We start from the raw sequence: 14,727 nt of genomic DNA, 5'->3' as shown, positions 1-14,727 counted from the left end.
ACCGAAAAGCTGCAGCAGCCTGGTGTAGATCACATGCAGACAGCCCCAATTTTCTTTGGCTGGATCATTTTCCATACAGCCCTTTTTCATTCAGCGGTAGAATGAAAACTATGTCCTTCTCTAACCAACTCTGGTATTAACATCAATTTGAACATTCCTAAGTAAGAACACAGGCGTATGGATATGCAGCTCATCAGCGGGGGAGAAAAATGAAACCTCAGAAACTCATATTACTGATGAGTAATACATCAGTATACAATGTTCTTTTGATGTCTGGGCTCCGGATCATTCTGCTGCTTCTTATCAGATATTTCTCTCCTCACTTCTGTCCAAAACAAAAAGGCCATGACCCAAAAAAAAAGTACAGGGGTGGGATGTTGCCAACACATCTACACCATGTTGTTCCTCCTAAGAGCCTTGAAGAGGTGAGGTTCAGATCAGGGAGGGAGGGGTGGGGGGGGGGGGGGGGCGGGGACGGGGGGCATAGTGAGGTTTAGAGTAGCCAAAGTGGGGAGTGGCAGAAGGGGTAAACGGTGGGAAAGGGCTGTCACTGGAGACCGGGGCTGCCTCAAAACCTCGAGTGAAGTTTAAATCACACAGAGCTCCTCCAACTCTCACTTTGCATCCTCCTCTCCTCTGCTCACTCTCCGTCTGTCTCCCTCCTCCTCCTCATCTTCTCTGCATCCGTTGGTTGATCTTCCAGTTGGCCCTGTGTCCTCTGAACATCTGCAGCAGCTTTTTCACCTACAGATATAAAAAAAGTGATTTTCTTCTGATTTTTTTTGTGAGCCACTGAAACCCAGCCATCACCATGGAGGCCATCAAGAAGAAGATGCAGATGCTGAAGCTGGACAAGGAGAACGCCATCGACAGGGCGGAACAGGCTGAGTCCGACAAGAAGGCAGCGGAGGACAAATCCAAGCAGGTGAGAGGAGATGTGATGGTGTCAAATAAGAATGAAGTGAATCATCCAAGGCAGAAAATATTACAGTGTCTCTGCAGTTAAAAGAAGTCTATGAACAAATACACAACACAAGTAAGATTAGAACATAGTGTGAACATAATGAGCACAACATACAAGTTCTAATAAGAGACGGCTTAACAGACCATAAAAAATAAAAAATAAACTACAAAATGTAAAATACATTAATAATTAATTTGCCTAAATTAATAGATTTGAACAATCTCTTGTTAAAATACTTGTAACAAAAACATTTTTTTTAGTTTATTTGGAGTTTTTGTGGGTTCATTGAAGTATCTGCAAAATAAATTCATATTTCAGATGTGATTTATTTTTTATATCTCATGATGGATGACATGACCAGAAAATCAAAAGTAGTAGTTTTGATTTAAGAGGTGAAAAATCTCCAGCAACACTTGGAGTGAAGATCAACTTTATTGACAAATAATTGAAAGTGTTGAAGTGTCACTGGAGCTTTTTGACTCCTCGCATTTCACTCTTCATGCACCTTGGTATAGTTGGTGAAGTTCTGCTTCTTCCTGGTTTTCATTTAAGCCATACTGTATGTGTTGAGTGAAGAAATACAAATCTAGGTGGTGAAATCTAGTTGCCAAGTTCAAAGTTCAAATAGTTTTATGTGTCTTTTATCGACTGATTATTTTAATTTATTTTGATTATTTTATGAACACAGCCTGATTAGATGAAAAAAAGAATCTCCCATTTGCAAATTAAATTAATTCCCATCCATAATTGTATCTTAATTTAATCAATAAATAAATGTAAAAAGTGCTCAAAGTCCTTGTGCAGAGTGTGTAGTAGCTCTGTATACGATGTCACGTATTTCCCAAAGCACCAAATGCTGAATTACAAAGAGCAGCTGATAGTGAGCCCCTGGGCCGTGTCTTCTGGTGGGCAGGGGGAAGGGGGGGGGGGGGGAGAGAGAAGGGATGCAAGAAGAGAATCACAAAGTGACGACTGGTCAAATATTTTCAACAGTAAACCTCAGGGATTATTTGACACTACCACAAATATTCTGCAGAGTATCAGCCAATCATCAGTAGCTGGTGCTTTTAATCTTAAACTGAGAAGAACTGCATTACCCAGCATCCTTATCTGAATTTGAGTCTGTTCAGGAAAACCTCCCAAATTGCACACACGTCCATATTTGGTGCTGCATTGCAGAAGCCTTACACAGTGTGATATTTTGAGGGCTAACTTAATGATAGCATACTTTACACAAGCAAAGCAGAACTTGGGGATGTAATGGGATATTTTGAGGTTTTCAAAACGAGGCAATTATTTCACAGTAGGAGGCGGTTTTCTCATCATGGCGGTACAGGAGGAATGCTGGAGGGCAGGGAGTTTGAGAGGCACTGAAAAAAGCCAGGATCTTCATTAAAGCAAGTGGAAAGAATCCTCTCCCGGGTGGCTAATGCTCTAATGATACCCTCAGAGAGAACAAGGACTGACAGTTGTCAGTTGGCAGCACACACATGGACCCTCAGCATGTCTTCCAGATCAAGACACAGTCAGCATGAAATCCTAGAAGATTACGCAGAGGGCTTTAGTTTGTTTGGATGGCAGCAATACAAGCAGCGCTAAGAGATGCTTTCTTTGCTATTCTTGGCCAGATGGGAGCAACCTCAGAGCGCAGCAGAGCTGACGGAAGACACTGAAAATACACAGAACACATACTTAATATCAACAATATATACAGACAACAGACAATGTCCTGGGTACTCTTGATTATCCACAGACTTCATCATGGAGAGTTAACATTGGAACTACTTTCTTCAAAAGAAATAGTCCTGATGAAAACACTTCCTGAATTTTGAGCCATGCTAATAGGGCTAAATGTAGGCTGTTATCTCTTGAGTAATATAAACACATATTAAATGGATTGGCATGAAATGATGTTTAGACATTCATGATTCCCAGAGGATGAATCATTATCCCTTTGGTGCTCCCCTGATGTTTCCCTTCTTGCCACCATGAGGTTTATATTTGTGGTATTGAGAGAAAAAAAACTACATGGATAGATTGCTGGGATGTTTAAACAGACAATCATATCCTCCGAAAACTGTTTAGTCTACTGTATATTATGACTTTTTATCTGGAACCATCAAGTCGTCCAATAATCGGTTTACGAACCAACATGTTTAAATGATGACCCCATCAGTCTCTTCATGGTTTATGAGCGATTAAGAAAATGTTAGCATGTTAAATAAAGACTGTATCAAAAGAAGAAGAAGCAGATTATAGATTCCAAGCAATACTTCAAAGCTTCAAACTTGCTTTATTTCTAATGTCCAGCAGGGGTCGACTTAATTAGTTTTAAAAAATGAGAAAATGAAATATATATATGTTATATTTATCACATCAGCAAACATTTCCATAATGTATTAACAATCTTAATTAATAATTTCAAATATAATTTAACACCTCCCAATGTTAATTTTTGTAAATTTCGGTTCCATTATAAGAAATACACAACATTATGATACAACACTTTAGACCAAGTCATTTGATTGGACAAGAGGCATTCCAAGAGTTCTGATAAAGAGCATGGCATCACTGGGACTTGTCACTTTGTGTATCACTCTGCCTCAGGCAGCAGCTCTGAATACAGCAGACATCGCTTGCTTCTATTCAAATCTATCTGATACCTCAGAAGGGAAGCTATGGTTTCACTGGTTGCTTGATACATTACAACATACAGGTAAATGAGCGTAAAACAAAGTAGTTGGTCTGTGGTAACCATGGACACAAGCAGAGCAGCATAGAGCAGGAGAATGTTTGGGTTGCTTGCTACTACAAAACTACAATTATCTGTCTTTTTAATTGTTGAATAAAACAATATCACACTGGAGGTTTTAGTTTAGTTTAGTTTAGTTTATTTGCAAATTATTTGAAAGAAGAGTCAAACAGAATAAATAAAAAAATGAAACACATGTGCAGGTGAGGTAGAAACCCATGAGGGCTTATCTCAAAACCTCAACTTAAGAAATTAAACAAATTGAAAATAAGATACAGTAAAAATAACAAAGTAAGTATATTTACTATCACAAATAAAATTTACCCAATTGAAAATGACATACAAACATTGAAAACATAAAAATAGAGCAAAACAGGACATACAGTATGTAGACAACATAACAAAATCAGGACAATTCACTATTCACTACAAATCTTTCTGACATCAAAGCATTTCTGAGGTTGTGATGTTGAACTGAATATCAGCACTGTGATTATCTTTGACACTCAGCCTGGTGCCTTAAGCCTTCACGAATGAATCACATCAGTACTGATATAGCCTATAGTAGGCCTACACCATTAACTCTGTCACGTAATACTGCTTAACTAGTTGATCAAGTAGATTTTGCTTATTGTGTGGCTACCTTGTTATTGACATGATGCTAACATTTGGAATTAACAGACCACAGTGGCATGGCAATGTGGAAGCCTAGCCATCCATATGTAGCCTACACATAGGCTACAAGATTTCAATAACAAAAACGTCAAACATGTGGCAATAAAATTGTAGTCCACTAAATAATGTGTGACATCATGCTGGTGGCTAAGTTCACTTCTTACAGTCTCTAATGCTCACACACTAAAATGGGATGGTAAACGTGGTGAGCATTATACCGACGAGAAATAAGCATGTTAGCATGATAAAATGAGAAAGTAAGCATGTTGGTATTTGCATTTAGCTCAAAGCATCACAGAGTGCAACACCACACAGTAACATTTTTAACTCAGGTTCTTTAGCAGTCATGTTCTCACATCTGAGTGCTTCTGGGTATTGACAAAGTGTTTCTATCTAAATATGTAAAGTGACCTTGGAGGATAACTCCAAACTGCTCCAACGCTGCCTTAAAAAAATAGAAGACAATTCATTCATTTTTCCATGCAGTGTTTCACTCATAATTTTTCCTTTTGAAGAGCAACATCTTGGATTGTGTTCATCGTATCCATCCTGACATTGTGTCATGTTTGTCTTCTTTCAGCTGGAGGACGAGCTGCTGGCTCTGCAGAAGAAACTGAAGGGAACAGAGGATGAGCTTGATAAGTACTCGGAGGCCCTGAAGGAAGCTCAGGAGAAACTGGAGCTGTCTGAGAAGAAGGCCGCAGATGTGAGTGAACCACAGAAAGGGACATCTGACATGCATTACACTGGAACACCACAACTTCTAAGTTTCAGACTTCAGTAAACTATTGATAACAACTCTGTCAGATGGACTTAAGTACAAAGATCGAGAGCGGGGGTGGGGGGTCAGTAATAGAGACACATTCAGGTCTGCAAACAGATGTTATTTTCAAAGAAATGAAGTGCTTATGACACTCAGTCTGAGTATTGTTTTGACTACCAACACCCTCAAAAAGGCCGTGCCTGAACGCATTTTAATAATTAACTTGGTTCCTAATTAATGAAAAACAGCAGCCAATTTTGAAAACACTGACATGTAGAGATATAATTGTTAGAAACTATATCAAAGTCCAAAATCAGAATCAGGTATTTACCATTTTGTAATTGTGGAAAGTTATAGGGCACAATCTTTAAAAGTCCCTCAATATGACTTCAACTAAATGAAGAAAGAAGGCAAAGGTAAGGAAAGCTTCGCCCTGAGATTTGAATTTAGACATCTCTTTCTGTCTTTTACAAATCACAAACAAAAACACACAATATATGACAGAGAGAATTAACACAAAACCTGTAATCTTCTAACCCAACACCTACTGATCAACCTCAAAAGAAGCAGACCAACAAACCTTAAATGGATCCTGAAATGACTGAGCTGTACCTCTTTATACAGAATCACAGTCTGAGTTATTGGTGTATTCCTGAGGCCTGTAACAAAGCTTTTCCTCAAGCACAGACAGAACTTGGCCAGCCTGTAGCCGACCAGGAATCTCAGGAATGCAGCTTAAGCAAACAGAGAACCCCATACTGCAGTTTCTAATGAAATCAATGCTCTGGCCCTTTTTGGGGCGGAGACACTCTCTGCTCTGTCTGGCCTTACAACGCGTACCTGACCTGCAACAAAGCTGATAAAGGTGACCTTTCACCTTTAAGGAGCATCTCTGATTTACAGATATGCCTCAGTTACCTGGAATAGAGATGTTCTGATGACGTTTTATCTTTCATCTCGAGAAGAAATATGTAGAAAAACAGTCTTGACTTTTGCTTTTCATGGGCAGTAACAACACGTAGGCTATTAATGATATGACAATGAAACTTCTTTAGTAATGCAGTTTTTACATGATGATGATTGTCTTCAATTACTGACTGATTTCTTAATTTCTTAAAAAATGATTCATGATGTAGGAAAAACAACACCATGTTTTGTTTTTATACTCATACTATGCCTTTAGTTTACAGTTATTGGTGCTATCTATTTGATAAATGGATTATCATCAGCTCTTTCATAGTTTCCTAATTCCAACTATGAGTATTTTTTGTCTGACCACAACAAAACACAAACATATAGCTCAGGTTGAGCCGGCGCCCTATATTCAGATGCTACAGTCCTCAACACCATCACCTTCTGGTTCAACTCCCGTTCTCGGCTCTTTGATGAATGTCTACTCCACTCTATCCTCCCCAAATGTTTTGCCTCCCTTCAATAAAAAGAAGGTCAAAGAATAATCTACGGGGAAAAAAAGAAAGAAGAATTGACCTACAAAAGATATTAAAGATTAAACTCTCACAACCAGTGGAAGTAAAGCATGTTTGGCACTGTAATTCAATCCTTCATTTATTGTGAAAGTATTAGCTTCTTATTTCTAACATTGGAATGAATATTTGTGCTTTAAGCAAATGTTAGCATCCTTAATTAAGACAAGTGAAAGTAGCCAGCAGTGGGCAGCTTCCCAGTTTCACAAACCTTAACATAATGCATTCATTTTATCTCAAAATGCTTTTTCAATACAGCATGTAGCTCATTTGGTAAAAAGGGGTTCATGATAGTAAAATAGTTGATGAAGCAGGGTATGTTTTAAGTGTAGATGTGTGCTGTAATTGACAGGTTTGTTTATATTGGCTCGACCGTTAGGCCTCTTAAAGAGATCAATCAAAGTCCTTATATTTCTATATATTCATGAGATCGAGACAACCAAATTCAAAACAATTAGCCTTTACAATGCAATCCAATCTGTTCTCTCTTAGTATTTACCAATTTGCCTACAGCTGAATTTCTGCTCTTGCGGGAATCAATAAACGATTATCTTATCTTAAATTCTCTCACACAGTGGAACCTGCGCATGTTTGGCCTCGGAAAAATAATATCATTCATTAATTGTCATAATATTTTTGAAAGTAAGGTAAAACCCCTCAGAGGTTAGAGGTCTGATCACACATGATTTGTGTCTCAGCAGCCAGAAGATCTGCTTCCTGTAGACTTGTCCAACCCTATTTCTTCTCTTAGTATATTTTACACAGCTTATGAGGGATGCTGGATGGGTATTAAAGTGACACAGGGACAGACAGAGAAAATAAATCAATGAAGAGCGAGGAGGAGGAGGAGGAGGAGGTGGAGACAGAAGGGGGGCCCTGGAGGAATGTGTCGCCACCCTATGGCTGCAGGTCATGTCTGCAAGCAAATCAATTTACATTCCAGTCCAATGCAGGTCAACAACCCTTGTTCGAGAGTGTTATTGCTGCCACACCCAAACCTTAGACCCTTCCTCCTTTCCTCCCCCCTTTTCTAGAAGTAAACTTTGGACCTTTGAATTTACAACTCTGTCCTTTCAGACTCTTTCCCATCCTCCCCCATCTGAACCATATCAATCATATGTCATGATTTTCCACATTTAATAAGCTGTGATTCATCAGACTGGTGAATCCGATTAATCAGAACTGTACAGCCTACTCGTCCTCTCATGATCTCTGCCCTGCTTCCTCCTGATCACACTAGAAAAATGCAGTTTAGGCAACACCTTCAATTTGCCTTATAAGTCCACAATGGAACCGCTTCGGCTCCCTCTCACAGACTTTTACATACCTCTTTTGAGGAGGAAAAGGAGCACTGCCTTCCCCTCCTAAATCCGGTGATGTCATCGGAGACCAGGCATCTTCACAGGATTGGAGGATCTCGCCATAAATTTCCTGAAAACTCCCTACCCCTTTTTTTTTTTCCTCCTTTCTCTCCCCATCCCAACAGTGCACGTCCCTGACTTCCTGCCCGAGAGAGAGAGAAAAAAAAAGCCTTTTCCTCGGAGCTTGAAACTTCAAATCAAGAACTTTTAAGGGGACACAGCCGGTCAAATTTGGGCTGCTACTTTATTTTTCCTCCCTCCCTCCGCATTCTTTTTCGGTCGAGAAAACAATTTAATCGAGGTAATGGAGGTGGTAAAGAAGAAAATCCAAAGCCTCCAGCAACAAGTTGACGATGCAGAAGATCGTGCACTGGAAGTACAAAGGCTGTTGGACACTGAACGGGAACAGCGCGAAAAAGTGAGAAAAATGTGTCAATTTTTACAACTTCTGTCGCAATTTTCATTTGAGTTTTAGTTTCACTCGCCTAGGCATCTTTATTGAGAACTTCATAACTTGCTCTTGTACTTCAGGTAGCCTAACAAGTAGACTATCATCCTCTCATTCCGGCCCGAAAATATTTTACAACTTTTCCTCCGAACCCCATTGGTAAATGTGTTGTTTTTACTTTGTAAGGTGTCCTTCAGGGTCGTTTTAGAGGCTTTGAGGAAGTTGAGGCATCGTTTTATGGACATTCCTTCGCGGACCTTTGTTCGGCTGTGTTATCTAACTCAAACTCGCCCTATATATTCCTCAAACACGAAGAAATGCCCCGAGCGCCCTCACTTCATGAACTGTCAGCTTAGTTGTGAAATACCAAAGGATGGCAGGATTGTAAAGTCTCAAAGTCTTGTACAAACACCTTTTTATTGTCATATACACTCTGAAAGTGGTTCCTGTTTAGTTATTTTTCTGCCTTTTTAATTTGTCATTTGACTCATAAGTGTGCAAAAATGAAGAGCTGATCTATTTCTTAATCCTCTTGAGTCACTACACAGGAAGGAGAGGGCATACATGGTTATCTGTGATATCAGCCCAACAGGAAACAGGCCAAGGAGAACTAATCTGTTGTCTCACAAACATACATGGTTTCCCTTGACAACCATTACAACAATCGAGCTGTAAAACTTGAGATGTGTCAGGGTTTACTACTGTCAGCCTGTTCGTCTACATCAGCAGTTTTCTGAGTATCTGGTCAAGCTGCAAAGTCCAGATGTCATTATGGTTGTTGAGGATAAAACTGCTTACCTGTAAAAGACCTGACCTATAGACAACTGGAATATATCAGTTCCAAACTGACCATATTATTGTGACCATTCAACTAAAAAATGCTCCAAGTATCTGGATTGATTGCAGATCATGAAAAGACATAATTACTTTTAATAAACTAAAAACAATATTGAGATCATTATACTCCAAGAAACTCTATTTTCTTTGAGTTGGCAATGCAAGAAATTAGCTTTAATCACCTAATTAGACCACTTTTTAAAAATCAATGAATATACAATGTATAGCACGTTTCAAACATGCAGCTTCAGCCATCCTAAACAGTATCCTTCCTCCTGTGGCTGCACTGTGTTTCCTGGCTGACCTCTGACATCTCTCTCTTCCTCTCTGTGTCGCTGTAGGCAGAAGGCGATGTGGCATCCCTGAACCGCAGGATCCAGCTGGTGGAGGAGGAGCTGGACCGCGCTCAGGAAAGACTGGCCACAGCCCTGCAGAAACTGGAGGAGGCTGAGAAGGCTGCAGATGAGAGCGAGAGGTGAGAATCAACATTTAAAAACTCAGTTGTAATGCATCATCCGATCACTTTACAGGAACAACACACTTTTTGAGATACTGTTGGATATTATATAGGTTAAACACAACCATTGATGTCATAGACTGAATAAAACATGAACATAGTCCCATTAGTTTCTAAAGAGAAGCCGAACGATGACCATATGAAATGCTTTCTCGACCTAACTTTTTATCGATCTAAAAAAAAACGGGGCAAAGAGGTGACGCGGAGGCGGGCCTTAAGCCTCCTGATGCACAGCAACAACACTCCCAGCTGTCGGTCGAATAGGTCAGGACCCTTTTTATGTAAAATGCGGAGCCTTAGCATAACCAAAACAGATGAGTTATAAAACAAAAATGCAACCATTGTACAGTTCTAACAAAAAAAGAAGAGATATATGAACCAAATGGGTTTTTTTGGGGGGTTTTTTAATAGCTCTGTAAAAATTATTATTTCTTCTGTAAATTACATTTTGACATTGGTCTTAATGGGGGTTCATTGGCTTTTGGAGCCGGCCTCAAGTGGACAATCAAGGAACTTCAACTTATTGCCCCCCGGTGTTAGCTTCAGCCATAGCCGCTTGGTTCTCCAAAAAAGAAAATACTGTAACCATAGCTGGATATAAAACAACATCAGGAGGGATCTGTTTGGGGGTTGTAACTGTTTGAGAAAAATTAAAATGCAAAGATATAATAAAATAAACTTTATACATTTTACAATACAATTTAAATGCTGATTCATACAGATACAAAAATAAGGACAGGAGACATCTCCAAAGATAAATTCCAAATTAAAAGTTTGATTAAAAAAAAAAAAAAACTTCCAACATAACAAAAACAACTTGAAAATATATATTTTTTTATATAAATTGATAATTTAAATTTTAAGTTTTTAGGAACAGTCTTCATTTATTTTTATATATTTTTCAGGTTATCTCCGTGGATATGTTATCTATGAGCCCATGTTTAATTTGAAGTTTTATGGATTGTGAGAACTAGCAGAGACAATACTGTGGTGTTGTTTAACTGTGAACTGTCCGTCTTTGTGATCTTCAGGGGCATGAAGGTGATTGAGAACCGAGCCATGAAAGACGAGGAGAAGATGGAGCTCCAGGAGCTGCAGCTCAAAGAAGCCAAACACATCGCAGAGGAGGCCGACCGCAAATACGAGGAGGTACATCCACTGGAGAGATCTCATTAGAGCTGACGTAGAGTTCACACATGGATCTGGTATCATTCTGTATTTGCTCACCTGTGTTGGTTTATTTTTATACTCCAGTCTGCCCGTAAACTGGTGATCCTGGAGGGTGAGCTGGAGAGAACAGAAGAGAGGGCAGAAATTGCAGAGCTGTAAGCAGAAATTCACTGAATCTCTCAAGACACCTACACCTTTAAAAAATAAGTTTTCAGTCACATTTATATGAATTTCTGTCTTTGTACAGTAAGTGTGGAGACCTGGAAGAAGAGCTGAAGAACGTCACCAACAACCTGAAGTCTCTAGAGGCTCAGTCTGACAAGGTGAGTGGTGTCAATCTGTCCTGTAGATTTAAAGGAAAGCATCCAATATGCTTCAAACACCAAAACAATGATCGTATTTTCTTAGAAAGATACATTTCAGCACAGATAATCTAGCCTAAGCGGTTATGTTGCATGCCCCTTGTACAGAGGCTTAAGACCTCATCACACCCGCCATCCCACCGGTTCTCGTATTGAGCATTAAAAGCCTGGAAAAAAACTCATTTTCAGAAAGAAAAATGTGTTTGTTTTTTTTCATTGAAATGATTGTCTCTGTCTGTTTCTCTCTAGTATTCTACAAAAGAGGATCAATACGAGAATGAGATCAAAGTCCTGAGTGACAGACTTAAGGAGGTACGTCCATGTCTGTCTAAGCGTTTTCCTCTAGTGGGAGCCGTGACTGGATGATCAATATGTTTCATTGTGTGTCTTTGTCTAAAGGCTGAAACCCGTGCAGAGTTTTCAGAAAGATCAGTTGCCAAGCTGGAAAAGACCATAGATGACTTAGAAGGTACGTTTTAATAATCATCCTTCTTTTCAAGTCTTTCTTTGATTCACTTTGTTTGGAACTTTCCCGCTCCGTATTTCTCATTCTTAATCTACGATCTCTTTGTTTCTTCCTTTCCTCTTCGGTCTGCAATTCCCTCTGCACCTCTTCCACCTGCTCTCCCTGTCTCTGACCTCTGACCTCTGACCTGCAGACGAACTGTACACTCAGAAGCTCAAGTACAAGGCTATCAGCGAGGAGCTGGATCATGCCCTCAATGACATGAACACCTTGTAAACCTTGCGTTCAGCTCGTGATGTTTTCACTTTCTCTTTGCCTCCTCTTGTATGATCAGAGGCACTTTGTCTCTTGTTTTCCCCCTTTGCTTTGAAGTTCTCCTTCCTCCTTTTGCTTTAGTTCAATAAAGTTCTCTTTTACCCCGTCTTCTTCTATTTCTTTAACGTCTTGAGTGTTCCACAAACTACATGTTATCTGCTCAACCACTGTAGTGCTAATCAATCTGTTCACTGATATAGGCATTTTCTTTACCTGCTCTTACCTTTTTTTTATTGCAGATAATGTAGCTGTTGAGAAAGCGGAAAAGGCAACAATTCAAGAATCCCTGAACCAAACAATGGCAGAGCTGGTGTGCTTGTAATATGCCAAGAAGAACGTCAACCAATAAATGAAAAAACAACCCCCCTTTTTTCTTTTGTTTAAAGATATTTTCTACATGCCACCCATTGTCTGTAATTTCACTCTTTATCCTGGTAGCTAAAACACGTTTCCCTTTTTATATATTTATGGTTCTTTTGTTTCCTTGCCTTTTTTTTTTTTTTTTTTTTAAATGGTTTTCGGGTCCATATGATATTCAGTATCGGTGCTGGAAATTGTGTTTTTAGACCAAACCCTTACCACAAATAAAAGTGACAAAGATGCTGATGATGAAGTGAGTTGGATGAGTAATGTTGGCTGTCTGTCTACTCTGTTTATATATGTGTTTGTGGGTGTGTGTCTTTCAGGCTGTTTCAACACACAGCCATAAACCGCAAGCAGCAGAGAGAGCTCAACCATCAATTTACAACTGCTAACATGCTCACTGCTTTTTGTTCTGCCTTACACAGTAAATTCCTCAAACAGGAAACTAGAGCACCGCTGCTCCCACAACAACAACTGAGTCTGACATGAGAACTATTTGTCACTATTTACTAAGGTGATCAAACAATACACCGGTATATGCAAGACATAATACTGACCTTGTTTTTAATTATAATAATGACATCACTCACCTGGTGTTTGACTTAGTTTAGTTACTTTAAATACCCAAAACTTATGTATTTCCTTTTTTTTTTTTTTAGTGAAACTAAATAATAAACAAGTGAACAGCCTCCGAAGAGTATTTGAAAACAGCAATCCAATCGAATTTGTACTGTCTTATTACAGGAAATGCAACAATGTTCAGTGTTTATATATTGGTGAAATAAACAAGTATTATCAGGAAAATATAATCATATCAAAAGTATTTGTAGGCTTGTTAAAAATGCTTTATATTCAAGGATGCTTTGTAAAGGAAATCTTATTTTACTTAGTATTTACTATAACTGAATAATACATGTAGTGGAGTAAAACACAATTTATTGCACTTAAAGTTGTATCAGTTCAAAGCATTTGTAGTTTGGGTCAAAATCATCGGTGGAAAGCAATTACACTAACTTTTCTTTAAATGACTAAGTCCTACATACTTAACGGATTATTTACAATTTACACATCAACATCTCAGAGGAAACTAACAAACTTTTTGGACACTTTCTGACAGCTTTACTTACTGTTCAGATGAAAGTTTCTCATACCTTTCCTGTTAAGTGAAGATAGTATTTGGCAATGTAAAAAAATATGTTTCACACATGATAGAGCAGAGGTTCTCAACTGGTGGTTCAGGACACAAAACTGGGTCACAGAGCCATTTTCAGTGGGTCGTCAATGTGTGCCCGGAAAAAGAAAGTCTATGATGCGCTTTTAAAAACGTGTTTGTTTTGTTCTGTCTCTCTGATGTGTCACTTTTTGTTCAATCTGAGATCCAAATTGCATAACTTTTCATAAAATAAATCTGAGTAGTAGAGCATTATCAGAAATTTGGGTCACAGTTTGTCGTTAAGGAAGTGGTGGTGGGTCCTGAGGTTAGACGGATGTAGGGTCTAACCTCAGGCCTGTCTTTGTACAAACAAAAATGAACGCATACCTTTACTTATGTACTTATATTAAAATGTTGATAATATCAAATACCTTCTGTAGAACTGATGTTAAGTGACAAATGTTAAATGTTGACCACAATATTTCTAAGTGCCTTTTATTTGATATTTGCCTTTTCTTAAAGCGCAATCACACAGCATGCTTAGTAGGGCTGGGTGATATGGACCAAAACTCATATCTTGATATTGTTTAGCTGAGTGGCGATACTCGATATATATATCGATATGTATTTTATTAACAGTGAAAACACATGGAAAAATAAACTACCTGTTTGTGAATTTAAAAAGTAATATAATAAAATAAAACTGTTCCTTAAATACAATAAAAGAGAGAGAGAGAGGAGGAGCAGGGTTAAGAGGGACAGACAGTCAGTCATCATCAGTGAGATGAGAAAAAAGGTGAACTGGCACCTCTGTTACGTTATTTAAATGCAACATAAACTATATCCATATTAATGATATTGTCTTACCCTATATCTTGTTTGAAAATATATCCATATATCTTAAAAATTAAACATATTTCCCCGCCCTAACGCTTGGCCAGTGGTTCTGCTTCTTTGCCTTAAGTTTCCCAATTAAAGTGATTTCAATAAAGAGAGTGAAATGGGGGGGAAAAGACCTTCAGTAGAAAATTTGAAAGCTTGACCTACTTAAGTATTTAAAATGATCGTGGGTCAATTAGATGACTTTTACTTTTAAA

The 14,727-nt window shown here is 38.6% G+C and overlaps 1 protein-coding gene across 4 annotated transcripts; it reads left to right on the top strand.

Annotated features, from left to right (window-relative positions):
- Window positions 1–535: 535 nt before the first annotated feature.
- Window positions 536–13,903, top strand: LOC109980233 (tropomyosin alpha-1 chain). Of its 4 annotated transcripts, none has more exons than XM_020628801.3 (9): window positions 536–925; window positions 4,972–5,097; window positions 9,626–9,759; window positions 10,833–10,950; window positions 11,056–11,126; window positions 11,219–11,294; window positions 11,583–11,645; window positions 11,733–11,802; window positions 11,993–12,220. In XM_020628801.3, exons 1-9 carry the CDS (start codon window positions 812–814, stop codon window positions 12,073–12,075), a joined length of 855 nt encoding a protein of 284 aa, XP_020484457.1. In that variant the 5' UTR covers window positions 536–811; the 3' UTR covers window positions 12,076–12,220. The 4 variants fall into 4 exon arrangements, with proteins under 4 accessions (XP_020484457.1, XP_020484426.1, XP_020484530.1 ...); XM_020628770.3 differs by lacking the exon at window positions 11,993–12,220 and adding an exon at window positions 12,354–13,903 and having other exon boundaries at window positions 539–925; XM_020628874.3 differs by lacking the exons at window positions 536–925; window positions 4,972–5,097 and adding an exon at window positions 7,911–8,417.
- Window positions 13,904–14,727: the final 824 nt, after the last annotated feature.

This window comes from Labrus bergylta, chromosome 4 (assembly GCF_963930695.1).
Source record: "Labrus bergylta chromosome 4, fLabBer1.1, whole genome shotgun sequence".
In the NCBI taxonomy this organism is placed as follows: domain Eukaryota; kingdom Metazoa; phylum Chordata; class Actinopteri; order Labriformes; family Labridae; genus Labrus; species Labrus bergylta.
The sequence above is the reverse complement of the archived record's forward strand: the minus strand, read 5'-3'. Positions and strand labels throughout refer to the sequence as shown.

Coding starts and splice junctions, on each gene's coding strand:
- LOC109980233 (XM_020628770.3), top strand. CDS start 812: ATGGAGGCCATCAAGAAGAAGATGCAGATGCTGAAGCTGGACAAGGAG. Junction 926..4,971: donor CGGAGGACAAATCCAAGCAG/GTGAGAGGAGAT, acceptor GTCTTCTTTCAG/CTGGAGGACGAGCTGCTGGC. Junction 10,951..11,055: donor CCGACCGCAAATACGAGGAG/GTACATCCACTG, acceptor TTTATACTCCAG/TCTGCCCGTAAACTGGTGAT.